The sequence below is a fragment of the Hyperoodon ampullatus genome (assembly GCF_949752795.1).
Source record: "Hyperoodon ampullatus genome assembly, chromosome: 3".
Taxonomy (NCBI): domain Eukaryota; kingdom Metazoa; phylum Chordata; class Mammalia; order Artiodactyla; family Ziphiidae; genus Hyperoodon; species Hyperoodon ampullatus.
In genome coordinates, this window is record NC_136916.1 from 118,491,765 (window position 1) to 118,506,048 (window position 14,284).

At 35.6% G+C, this 14,284-nt stretch overlaps 1 protein-coding gene across 1 annotated transcript in view; it reads left to right on the plus strand.

Moving 5' to 3' along the window:
• Positions 1 to 11,575: 11,575 nt before the first annotated feature.
• MIPOL1 (mirror-image polydactyly 1) overlaps positions 11,576 to 14,284 on the plus strand; it is a gene marked incomplete at its 5' end in the record, with an annotated part of 262,383 nt that continues 259,674 nt past the window's right edge. The window contains one exon of the mRNA XM_079699165.1: positions 11,576 to 11,716. Within this exon, the coding sequence (XP_079555291.1) occupies positions 11,576 to 11,716 (141 nt within the window). The remainder of the gene's footprint in view (positions 11,717 to 14,284) is intronic.

Consider the following 14,284-nt stretch of genomic DNA (forward strand, 5'->3'; position numbering starts at 1 on the left):
GAAAATAAAGTTTTAGTTGAATCCTAAGTGTAGTGGTGAAAATACTAATGTGCTTACTGCAACTCAAAATTTTCAACTATATATTATGAACAGGATTGTAGTGTAAATACAAAATGTGAAACTGTATGGGTTCGGTCAAGTTAGGTGGATTTTATGTATGATTTTATCCAAGCAGCTGAAAAGAAAGTGATAGTTGAAAGAGTCATGATTACTCTCTAAATTACTATCTAAAATAAGTAGAATAGCTGGGTCATATGGTAGTTCTATTTGTAATTTTTTGAGGAATCTCCATACTGTTTTCCATAGTGGCTGCACCAATTTACAGTCCCACCAGCAGTATTATGAGGGTTCCCTTTTCTCCACATCTTCTCCAACATTTTGTTATTTCTTGTCTTTTCAATAATAACCATTCTAACAGGTGTGAGATAATATCTCATTTTGGTTTTGATTTGCATTTCCCTCATAAATATTGATTTCTAACATCTTTTCTGTTTATTTTCCCATCTGTATGTCTTCTCTGGAAAATGTCTACTCAGATCCTCTGCCCACTTTTTAAATCAGGTTGTTTGTTTTGTTGTTGTTGTTTTTATATATTTTGGATACGAACCCTTTACTGGATATATAATTTACAAATATCTTCTTCCATTCAGTAGGTTGCCTTTTCATTTTGATTATGGTTTTCTTTGCTGTGCAGAAGCTTTTTAGTTTGATGTAGTCCCATTTATTTATTTTTGCTTTTGTTTCCCTTTGCCTTTGGGGTTAGATCCACAAAAACATTGCCTCAGGCCAATGTCAGTAAGATTACTGCCTATGTTTTCTATTAGGAATTTTATGATTTCAGGTCTTACATTCAAGTCTAATTCCTTTTGAGTTAATATTTGTATATGGTGTAAGGTAGTGCTCTAGTCTCATTCTTTTACATGTGGCTGTCCAGTTTCCCCAAACTACTGATTTAGGAGACTGTCCTTTCTCCACTGTATGTTCTTTGCTCCTTTGTTGTAGATTAATTTTCCATATATGTATGGCTTTATTTCTGGGCTCTCAGTTGCTTTTCATTCATCTCTGTACTGTTTTTGCACCCAAACCATACTGTTGATTACTTCATAGTATACAGATGATCCTTGGACAACACGGGTTTGAACTGAGTGTGTCCATTATACACAGAGTTTTTTCAATAAAAATATACTACAGTACTACAGTATCCACAGTTGGTTGAATCTGAAGATGCAGACCCTTGGATATGGAGGGCCAACTGTAAGGTTATATGTTATTTTTAGCTGCATGGGGGGTCAGTACTCCTAACCCCTGAGTTGTTCAAGGATTAACTGTAGTTCGAAGTCAGAGAGTGTGATACCTATGGTTTTGTTCCTCTTCCTCAAGATTGTTTTGGCTATTCAGGATCTTTTGTGGTTCCATACAAATTTTAGAATTATATGTTCAAGTTCTGTTAAATATGTCATTGGAATTTTGATAGGGATTGCATTGAATCTGTAGATTGCTTTGGGAAGTATGGACATTTAAACAATATTAATTCTTCCAGTCCATCAGTACAGAATATCTTTCCATTTTTTTGTGTCTTCTTCAATTTCTTTCATCAATATCTTATAGTTTTTAGTGTACAGGTTTCCATCTCCTTGGTTAAATTTATTTCTAGGTATTTTAGGCTTTTTGATGCAGTTGTAAATGAGATTTTTTTAATTTGCCTTCTCTGATAGTTTATTATTAGTGTATAGAAATTCCACAGATTTCTGTATATTGATTTTGTATCCTGCAACTTTACTGTATTCATTTATTAGTTCTAACCATTTTGGGTATTTTTTTTTGGTGGAATCTTTATGAATTTCTCTATATAGTATCATGTCATCTGCAAATAGTGACAGTTTTACTTCTTTCTTTCTGATTTGGATGCGTTTTATTTCTTTTTCTTGCCTGTTTGCTGTGGATAGGTATGTTCAATACTCTGTTGAATGAAAGTGGTGAGAGTGAGCATCCTTGTCTTGTGCCTGGTCTTAGAGGAAAAGCTTTCAGTTTTTAACCATTCAGCTGTGGGTTTGTCATATATAGCCTTTATTATGTTGAGGTATGTTCCCTCTATACCCACTTTGTTGAGAATTTTTATCATAAATAGATGTTGAATTTTGTCAAATACATTTTCTGCATCCATTGAGATAATCATGATTTTTATTTTTCATTTTTTAAAAATGTGATGTATCATGTAGATTGATTTGCAGATGTTGAATCATCCTTGATTCCCTGGAATAAATCCCACTTGATTGTAGTGTATGATCATTTTAATGTGTCATTGGATTCAGTTTAGTAGTGTTTTGTTGAGAATTTTTGCGCTGATGATCATCAAGGATGTTAGCCTCTTATTTTTTCTTTTTGTGGTGTCCTTGTCTGGTTTTGGTATCAGGGTAATGCTGGTTTCATAAAATGTGTTTGGAAGATTTCCCTCTTCAGATGGAAGAGCTTGAAAAGGTTAAGTATTAAATCTTCTTTGAATGTTTTGTAGAATTTGCCAGTGAAGCCATCTGGTTTTGGGCTTTTGTTTTTTGGGAGATTTTTGATTATGGTTTCAATCTCCGTACTAGTAATTGGTCTATTCAGATTTTCTGTTTCTTCGTGATTCAGTCTTGGAAGATTATATGTTTCTAAGAATTTATCCATTTCTTCTAAGTTGTCCAATTTATTGGTGTATAATTGTTCACAGTACTCTTATGATTCTTTGTATTTCTGCATTCTTTTATATTGGGGCTGTGACTGCTGGTATGGAGTGTCGGTGGTTGGAGCTGGCTTCAGGGCCTCATGGTGGCTGCTGCAGTGAGCTGATGGGTGCAGTTGTCACCCTTCTGGCTGTGAGACCCAGCAGAGACAGGGGTGGGCAAGGCTCTCAACAGGGTGTGCTCTCTGGTGCTAACAAGCTGGAGGGAGAATTTCAAAATGGCACCCCCCAGCCCCAGCATCTGCAAGGTAGCCTGAGATCACAGAAGTGATTCTCATCAGTATCTCAGACGCCAGGGAGTGTCCCAACTGTTCCTGCCTCACCAGCAGATGTTTCAAGCTTAGTGCATGGAACCCCTTTACTTTCATTCCATGTGCTTTTCAACCAGGTGTTTTCATGTTCGTCTTTGGGTGGTATAAGTCTGTGCTCAAGCCCCTTAGAGCAGGTTTTCCATTTCCTGAAGTTCTGTAGTTTTCCTGGGCATATTCTGCATTGGTTTTCAAAGCCAGCTGTTGGGGGCTTCTCTCTCTTGTGCAGGATCTAGGGGTTGGGGTGCCTGATGTGGAGCTTGAATCGTCCCCTCCCAGGGGAAATAACCATACCTTTGTAGTCTTCCCTGTCTGTGGATTGCTGAAGCTGGGTTGTGTTTTTTTGCTTGGGGAGACCATCTCTGCCTCTCCTACCTGCCTCGAGGTTGTCCTTTTACCCTTTGTCGTGGAGACTCTGTTCATCCAGTTTTTAGTTGCCTTTCAGGGAGAGTTATTCCACATGTATTTGTAGCTTTGTTGTGGCCATGGGAGGAAGTGAGTCAGGATTTTCCTATGTCATCATCTTGAATCATATCTCCTGAAATATTTCTGTATAGCATGCTTATATGCCAGCTTCTTGATCCTCCTTACCCTAGTTTTATAGTAATTAATGGACTTACTGCTTTCAAAGATGGGGAGGATATCAGTCACATTATAGAAGGGGTCCCCAACCCTCAGGCCCCGTACCGGTACCAGTCCTTGGCCTGTTAGGAACTGGGCCCCACAGCAGGAGGTGAGCGGCAGGCAAGCGAGTGAGCGAAGCTTCATCTGTCACTCCCCATCACTCGCATTACTGCCTGAACCATACACCTCCCCCAGTCCATGGAAAAATCATCTTTCACGAAACCAGTCCCTGGTGCCAAAAAGGTTGCGGACCGCTGCATTATAGGACAGAAGGAACAAAAAACAAAATAAAGCAAAATAAAAACCCCAAAACAACAACTCTAGGTATTTCGAGCAAAAGGTCCTTTATATAGGGAATTAACAGCTTACAAAATTATTCCAGGTGCTGGAACAGAAGTCAGGGACTATCTCTAGACAGTCGTTCAGGGTTGTGATATTGTTGCAATCTAGAAGCCAGAAAGCTGCTGCTGCCGCTGACACCACAGGTGGCTGTCTTATCTAGGAGGCTCATGCTCAACATTAGACTGCAGAGTCTCTGCCACCAGAAACAATCGTAGCTGCCTGACCTTACATGCTGAAAGCAGAGAGATGACCTTTGCTTCACTTTCTGCTTCCGTATCTTGCTAGAGAACATTTGCTTGGTAGAACTTTTTTTTTAATGTTCAGACCATGAGCTACAAAGAGGCTGGGAAGTATAATTTTTAGCTGTTAACCTCTTTCAAATAGAAAGGAAGAATGAAAGTTGGGAGAGTTGATCCTGGTAACTAAGACAAGGATATAGGTCTCTTCGATACCTCTGCCCCAGTACACATGTTCACTTTCTGTTATAATATAGTTATAATTTTGTATAGAAAAAATATATAGCATTTACATTATTATGGTCATGTAGACGCTATTCACAACTAATACATGTAGTATATTTTGATTATTTTCCCTTCCCCCTCCCCTGCATAGTTTTTTGCTATTTTATTTACTTGTTGCTTGGTTTTCTGTGTATTTATTATTGATTCAACCCCAAACTCTCTTATCATTTATTTGAATCTCTTCTCAAACTCCTATTTCTTGAACAAATTGCTCCTGGAGTTTTGTTAATGCTGTCAACTTTGAATGGTTTTTCTGTATGTCTGGTGTATAGCTATTATCCTTTGATTTTTCTCACCATGACCTTGGGTGTTCTTTTCACCTCTTTCATACTTTACTCCCACGTTTTGGTGGAGCACATTCTCTACTAGCTTCCTGAGAAAGAACGTAGATGTGGGTCCAGGTGATTTTTTTTTTTTTTGAGTCCTATTTTTATTTCTGTGTATATAAAGAAAAACTTTGTAGAACGTTGCTAATACATATTTTTCCTATGCTCCAAGAGCTGTAATATGATCTTAGCTTGTGAGAACTAAGACTGCAGACTGTACTATATGCTCTCAGCCTTTAAGTATGGCTTTGCATTCTGCCATTTATTTTGATCTTTGGCAAACAGTTTTATTTTTTTTATTTTTATTTTTATTTTTATTTTGTGGTACACGGGCCTCCCAGTGCTGCGGTCTCTCCCGCCGCGGTGCACAGGCCCCGGACACGCAGGCCCAGCAGCCACGGCTCACGGGCCCAGCTGTTGCGCGGCACGTGGGACCCTCCCGGACCGGGGCACAAACCCGTGCCCCCTGCACCGGCAGGCGGACTCCCAACCACCGCGCCACCAGGGAAGCCCGGCAAACAGTTTTGACCAACTTGGTGACAAGAGATGTGCAAGTGATAGTGCTGGACTATAAAAAAATGAAGAAATAGTATCACACTGGATATTAACATGCAGTTATATTGGTGACTGCTTGTGCCTTGATGGAAAGGTTGAGGAAACAGAGGATAAAGATCAACAGGTTTAGCATTTTCAAACATCTCTTGGTATTATGAAGGGCATTATATGCATCACTGTGGTTTGCAGCTAACAAAACAATGTAGATGTGCAGTAGTTTCAGGAAATTTGAAGAAAATGAAAGATCATTGCCAGAATGTATTGCTGGGACTGCATCGCCATGGGAATTATGTGATGTTAATACTGTATAACTCTGATTCAGTTACTCTTTTCCAGGGACACATTTTCTGTCCTAATTAGGGTACATATAATTATTTTGCTTTTCCTTTATTTTTATGGTTCTCCCCTTCTCTAACCCTTATTAGGCATATGTTGGAGCATCTTATTTTATCTTCCATGTTGCTTAACTACTTTTTCTTTTTCTTTTTTTTTTTTTTTTTTTTTGCGGCACGTGGGCCTCTCACTGTTGTGGCTTCTTCCATTGCGGAGCACAGGCTCCAGACGTGCAGGCTCAGCGGCCATGGCTCACGGGCCTAGCCGCTCCGCAGCATGTGGGATCCTCCTGGACCGGGGCACGAACCCGCGTCCCCTGCGTCGGCAGGCGGACTCTCAACCACTGCACCACCAGGGAATCCCCTACTTTTTCATATTTTTAAACTCTATTATTCTGTGCAGCATTCTGAGGAATTTCTTCCCTTCTGCCTCCAAATCATTAATTCTGTGCTCTACTGTTTTCTAGTTTTTACTTCATCTATAGAGTTTCAACCTCAATTAACATTTCTTATTTCTAAATGATTTCTACTTGGTTCATTTTTATATCGATCTATGCTTCTATAAAAACTGCCTGCTCTTATTTAATGGGTTGTGTTGATTTATCAATCTGGCAATTTAAAAATTATACCTATTTTGAAGATTGATTTCAGGTTGCCTAGTTTTCTCTAGTTGTTCAAGTATGAGTCTCCACCTCTCTCTTTTGTATGCCTGTACTACTTCTCCTTATGTTAAATTCTTTCATATATGTTATAGTTTTTTGTGGCTATGAGTTTATTTTCAAAAGAAATTATCTTATAAACGAATCTAGCTCATGACCTACTTCTCCCTCTCTTTTTTTTTTCCTTCCCCCCCCCTTTAAATTTCTGGCTGTACTATATGATCTCAGGTTGCTAACCAGTTTTACATTAATTGATTGGCTTACGTACAAGTTTGGATTCCTTGCCCCACCATGGCAAAGGCTTTTGGTTTTGATCTTAGGTGGTTAACTTTTCCACCTAATTTGGTGGGTGCCTTGTGTCTGGCTCAGATACTGAGCAGGTGGTTGGAAAAAGGGGAAAGTCTGCATAGTTGAACCCTAACCTTTAAGCCTATTTGGTCTCAATCTTCTCGTGTACTACTTGGCTTCAAGTCCTACTCTCTGTTATGGTTTGATTTTGACATGTGGATGTTTCTTGTTCTTCCTTTTGAGCTTATCTGTGTTTTTAAAAATATATTTAAAAATATTTTAGTCAGTATTTCAAAGTTTGCAATGGTAGTTCTCAGGAGACATTTCAGCAAATGCTTAATTATTTAAACTGGAATAGGATTTGAATTTTCAGTTCCTCAAAATGAAGAGATAAAAATGAAAATGGATGTGGGACCTGACCTATGACAAACTATCATTTCACCTTAGTGAAAGATTACAGACATACTTATTTCTTTCACTGATATGAAGAGTTATTTATTAAAATAATTTTTAAACATTGTGGAGAAGTATAAAATTTACCTAAATTTGTTGGTCCAAGCCAGTATAGACTTAGCTATTAAATGGTGAAAGGTGTTGAAATTTTGAGACATGGTAGTATAGTCATTGTCACTATTTCTGCTTATGATTCTTCTAAATCACCATCTTTGTTAACTAAGAGGTAATTATTGTGCATATACAAAGAACTATGACTGTTCTACAAATGAAAAACATCTCTAGCAATGGAAATACATGTCTTTTAAGATTAAATTAGGGAATATTTCAGATTCATATAGTTATGGCTCCAACAAATGATAAGTTTGGTTACTTACATTGCAAGTCTAGCAGTAACTAACTAGGATGTTGCTTCAGGGTTCAGCACATGGCCTCCAAGTGGCTTGGTGAAGAGAATGTTTGCTAAAGGTGACAGAGTATACCTATTCAGTTTCCCATATGCACTAGGTCATTGGTAACAAAAGGTCTTACTTCCAGGAAATGGTTAAATTTAAGGTCAGGGAGTAATTTCAAAGCATTTTAATAAATAAAGTACATATCTCTCAGCGGATAATATTCTCTTTTCGGTTCCTACATACTAAGATGAAATTTTTAGGCTTTTCTCTAAATGACATGCAGTATAGAATCCGTGTGAGGTGTGTGTGTATATATTCGAGGAAGATGTGCAATATTTGTTGTGTGATATGTTGTGCGTATATATGTATCAGACATGAGACTGATGAGATTTTGATAACTTTGTATTATAAAATGGAATACTCATTGCTAGTTCTGTGAAAGTAAATGATAGTGTATATACTCTTTTATTTTATAATATGTATTTTAAACTATTTATTATGGAAAATTGCAAACATAGAAGAGTAGAGAAACAGAATAATGAACCCCTATGTACTCATAACCCAGCTTCAACAATTATCCTTCATAGTTCATGATAGTTAATCTTGATTCATTTACACACCATATTCTGCCTGCCCTGTGAATCCTGCTCTCCTCCCTCCCCCAATCTCTACCCACAACTCCTATCCCAGGATAATATGTTTTATTAGTTATTATTAGTGTTACTTCCACCAGAAGCCTTATAATGTTTGACTGCTCTTTTATAATAGTTTTAATATTTATGACTAGATAAGTTTCAGTTTTTGGTTTCTCTTTATTTTCTACACAGTTTATAATAGGTTTTCTTATACAGTTAGTAGTGTAAAATGTCAGGTTATTCATACAGCCATTTTGCAATAATCATGAATATAGTATAAATCAACACATCATAGAGATGGAATTTCTTAAATAAAATTCTTATTTTTTAAAATGAAAGAACATTGTCTTTTGGAAAATGTCTTAAAAATTTAACAGCACACATTGCTTACTTTAGTACTTTGGAACACTGTACAGTTGTATGACTATTAATTTTGTAAGTAATATTTTTAACTCAGTTGATTTGCCATCTTGAGACTTCTTAAAAAATAACTTTCCTGAAACAGATTTTTAGTGAACATATACTTCTAGATCTTAAGAAAATCTTTATGGTGTGGTGAACAAAAGAGCTAGTATAATACTTATAATTTATAGTTGACATTATCTTATAATTTTAAATGCAGAAAGAATAAAATTGTTTATTGAAGGAAATTTCTCTATCTGGCTGGTTTCTTATATTTTTCCTTTTCATATTATATTCTACATTAGCTATGGATTACCTACTTTAGGATCATATTCTTTTTTTTTTTTTTTTTTTTTGCGGTACGCGGGCCTCTCACTGTTGTGGCCTCTCCCGTTGCGGAGCACAGGCTCCAGACGCGCAAGCTCAGTGGCCATGGCTCACGGGCCCAGCTACTCCGCGGCATGTGGGATCCTCCCGGACCGGGGCACGAACCCGTGTCCCCTGCATTGGCAGGCGGACTCTCAACCACTGAGCCACCAGGGAAGCCCAAGGATCATGTTCTTATTACATACTTTTCACTAAGAAAAACATTTATTAAGAATGACTTAAGAAGTTACATGAGCTTTAGTAGGTCGTCAGATAAATGAAGCTGATGGCTGTGACTTTCTTGATATTGAACAAGAAATTAGATCTGCATAACATTTGTTGTACTTTCTTTTAAGATTTTGTTTCTAGTAATTGTATTTTGCAACCTAGAAGTTGCCTTTAACATTACAATTTAAAAAGTGAAATGCATAGTTTGCATACAGCACACTGTCCATTGGGAATGGTTAGGTACTGTAATTTTAGCAAATTGCATAGATAAACATTATATTTATTATACAATTTATGAATTGCTATTAATTATTCAAAATGAAAACTAACACAACATTGTAAATCAACTATACTTCAATAAAAAAAGAAAAGAATTAATACTAAAAAAAGTATTCAAAATGCAAAAGTATAACTTGTTATTAGAGTATGTTGATGTTATTTGTTAATGTCCCTGTTACAACTTATTATTTAACTATATAAACTATAGAGAATTATTAAACAGTTTTTTTTTTTTTTTTTGCGGTACGCGGGCCTCTCACTGCTGTGATCTCTCCCGTTGCGGAGCACAGGCTCCGGACGCGCAGGTTCAGCGGCCATGGCTCATGGGCCCAGCCGCTCCACAGCATGTGGGATCTTCCCGGACCGGGGAACGAACCCGTGTCCCCTGCATCAGCAGGCGAACTTTCAACCACTGCGCCACCAGGGAAGCCCTAAACAGTTTTTTGATAAAGTCTGTTAGTAAGCATTATGAAATATGATGAATTAATTAAGAACTTATATGATTATTTTAGAAAGACGTTTTCTGACAACTGTTCTTTTATTTGATTTCAAGTGGCTGCTCATACCAGTTGTCATTACAGATCGATTTAAGTTACTCTTAATACTTTTTTACCGTTGATTTGCCAAGAACTTCAGTTGGTTGTGTGGAAATGTAAGCCTTTGTGTGAAGGAGTGTGTCCTTGCATCAGAACTTGGCAATCACATGAATCTTAAGAAAACAGGCTGTTTGTTCCCTAGAGAAACTATTCTATAAGATGACTTTGTTTTTATATTCTGTTCTGTGCTAGATTAAGTGATTTAGTTTAGTTTGGCCTAGGGTAAAACGTTTCAGGATATTTTAGAAAATCCTGTATCCCATTAACCCTCTGAAAATAACACTAGTTTTAAAGTTTTGCTTTCTAAAATTTTATCAGTAGGCCATGCAATACCAGATTCATTCTCAAAGTGTCATTTGTAACTGGCACTGAAAGCTATTGCAGTGTTCCATCTGGTATATGCAGTGTTCCAGGTTTTGAAAATCTGAAAGCCATATACCTTAAACACTAAATATTTATTTCCTCTTAATTTGATGCCCTTCCATGATTTTAAATGATGGGAAGTAGTTCGTCTTTTTTGATAATAATTTCTATTATAAACTTTTAAACGTTAGAATCCTGAACACTAAGACTATTATAATAGTCCCTAATTGAACAAAGCAGTGTGATTGTTTTAAGAAATATATGCTTAATTCTCAGGAAACTCATTCATTTTAAACTTTTCTGTTCTAAAATATTTCTGCCATATATTAGTTAAATTAGAACTTTTCACTCTACATAAACCAAGCAAGCAAGCAAACAGCCATAACAAAGTATAATTATAAAAGTTAATTAGGCAATAATTATTTTTTCAAAGTTTCAAGGGAGTCATAAAGATTACTTTCTTTCTATTCATTTTGAATTTCTTAGATGTAATATTGCTTCTTTCAAAGTTTCTTGTTAAATTCCAAGGTTATTAATAAATATTTGATCATTAAGTTAAAAATAATACATGTACTTGGTAAAAAAAATCAAATTATACAGAGAGATAGATATAAAATGAAACAGAAATACTTCTTTCCCTCAGTCTCTCAGTTTCCCTACCTCAACTCTTTTAGTCCCTTTCTTCAGAGTAACCACTGGTAATAGTTTCCTATGTATATCCTATTCAAGCATGTATAGTTACATATGTAAGTGTAATTTTACATTTTTTTCTGTCTTTAATTTATCCATGTTCTGTACCTGTATTGTTCTAGCTAAAGATTTATTTTGGGTAGGAAATTTGTTTGTCTTACCTATTTATTTTATATTTAACTCCTAGAACAGTTGACTGACACATAATATATAGGTGCTTAGCAAATACTTGTTGAGAGAATCTTCCACATATGTCTATCCACCTGTGTGCCCGTCAAACACATACTGAGTACTTACTGTATGCCAAACACCCTTCTAAGGACACAGATGAAAGAGAAAAGCAAGGGCTGTGTCTGAATGTAATTTCCTTATACATAGTTGGCTGATACATGTCAAAAACAATGAAATAAAACCCAAACGAATGGGTTTCATGAAGGTAGTAGCACAGGTAATGTGATGAGAGTGAGAGAGGAGTTTCTACTTTAGATAGGATGGCCAGGCAATACCTTTTTGAAGAGGTGAATTTTGAGCAAGGCCTAAATGATAAGAAAAAATGGTTTAGAGATCTAGAGAAGAGAATACTAGGCAGAGGGAATAGTAATTATAAAGGTTCTGAGGCAAGAATAAGCTTGGTGAGTTCAAGAACAGAAGGAAGTTCAGTATGACTAAAGCATGAGTATTTTCTCATACAAATAAATACTGCTTCACTGTGTATCTTTGTACATGCTAATATGTTCTACATATTTTAAAAAGACTTTTAGTAGTGGAGGGGTCAAATAGTATATGTATTTAAAATTTTGATAGCTATTGCATGGGGCTACTATCCTTTCTCCCTAAACCTTTTCTTGCTTTTCCAGGCTGTGGGGAACTTGGGTTGTCTGGAGCTTGGTAGGGAGTGGGCTGTGATGTGAAAGTAATTCTTTTTGTGAGAGAATGTGCCAGGAACTGTGGCTATTTGAGAGACTTTTGTCTCATAAGATGAAAATCCAGCAGTAGAAAATATGCATATGTTGTATATGTTGAGTTATATGTTAAAATATCTGGCTCTCAGAAATACAGTGCTCTCCTTTGGCCATTTAATGAAACCATTCCAGTGCAGAAATTATCAACGTTTCTCAATCTAGAAAATCCAAAATTTGGCATGGCTATAGTTAGATATAATTGGAGTTACATATAGTTGGATATGAGGCAGTATTATAAATGATTCCTAGTTTGACACTTTGGATTCACATTACACAAATTTGAGATTAACTAAGGAGGCATTATGAAAAAAAACGCTATTAAACAAAGTCAGCCGATCACCTTGCCCATGTGTGGCTTTTGTGGAGGAAGGTAGAAGGATATCTCCTATTTAAAATAAGTTTTAAAAACTCCTGGATGTTGTTACATTGGGGAATGAAATTCCTTCTTTAAGTGCCTTTCTATCAAAGAAGGATTGTTTAATTTTGAAGGATAAATGTCAGAATTACTTATAATTTTTTAGGCAGATTAGAAATTTTAGACTAGTCAAAGAACAAATTTTGTTTCATCAAGTATTTTACTGCTGAGTAAACAAGGAGAGTCAAGTCCCGTTTGAGAGCATAGAGATGTTTGTTTAATTTTTTTCAATCTCCGTTTTTTGATAGGGTGAAAGTAGGAAATTTAGGTAGATATATTCAGATTCCAGTATATTTAGAGAGAGAAGGGGGTATGTGGTTTCCCTGGCTATTAATTTCTCCTTTTTTCACTTCTTCTGAGAACTAAAAACAACTTGGAGGAGTGAGGTCAGGAATCTGTGATGGAGAAGATTTTAGTTTAACAGATGCTGGTATGGTATGTTCTGTCTGTTATAGTAAAGATTTTATTTTTCTTTTTTAACATGGGTAATTTTTTCTAACACAAAAACGAAGTTTAGTTTGATTTTATTTTGCTGCTTGAACCTGGTGACATTAATAATGATAAAGCAATTAACATTTTGTCTGTGATATAATGATTTAGCACTTCAAGAAGCCTAGTTTATCTGATGTCTACTATAAAAATCATCCCACTGGTTTTAATGTGAATATATAATTTTTGATTGAAAAGTTCTTGATATCAAATATTTAAGGTGAGTGTAAAGAAAGGAATCAGTATTTTAATAGTCTTAATCCTTTGTCCTATAATGAGTAGATGTGTAAAATATGTTGATGTTTACAAAAATCTTCTAGTCCTATTACAATATATAGATATGCAAGTTGTAATTAATTGAATCATTAGAACATCTAATTTTTGCTTGACAATATGCAAATGTGCCATTAAATCTGTTTTTTAAGATTTTTCCAGTTTAATGTCTGAATCCAAATTCATAAAGAGTTGGAAAAATGAGATGTCTGAGCTATAGGATTCACAGGGATTTCATATGAAGCCTATTTAATCAGGATAACACTGTTATTAATATTCATAATGTCAGCTGGAACACAAATGACAGACTTCAGGGCCTAAAATTTTACTTGGTGAATTTATTAAAAGTAGCTTAAAAAATTAATGGAATTTAAGTAAAGTTGGTGAATATGAAAATCTTGTGTTAGCAGAAAAAAATCTCTATTAGAACCTTCTTTAAGACCATTTTGCATTGATGTCTTTTGACAGATTTCATTGGCACTTAAAGAAGAAAGATGCATGAATGGTCATTTAAGAGGATTTAAACACATTGGCACATTAATTTTTACATGAATAATAAGTACTTTCCAAAAGCAATTAACTTACAGTGTACAAGATATGAATTGAAAAATAAGACTATGACATCAAGGGCAAAGCAAATGTGCTGTACATTTTAAACTTAGTGGCAAGACTGTTTAATATTTTGGTTTATTTTTATAGCTTGCATAGGCCGTGACTTAGAATATGGTTATTTTAATGCATTTAAAAGCATAATAGAAAGGAGTAATGTTCCCACCCCCACCAAAAAATATTGGTATGTTAAACATTATCCTCTGCAAGTATCTTTTGTATTTATTGGAGAATTAAACATTTGTTGTGCTATTGGTAATATTTGAGAATATGTTCAATTTTGCAGAAAGTTAAAGGGATGATTCTGAATAGGTTTAATGCTACAAATACATATGTGTTAATACAGACTTACTGATTATAGCATAACTCAAATGTATAATAAATACATTTCTGAAAGTTTAGTCAATAAGCATCGAGTAGTGTTCAAGTAAATTTGTTTTGAATGTTAGCCT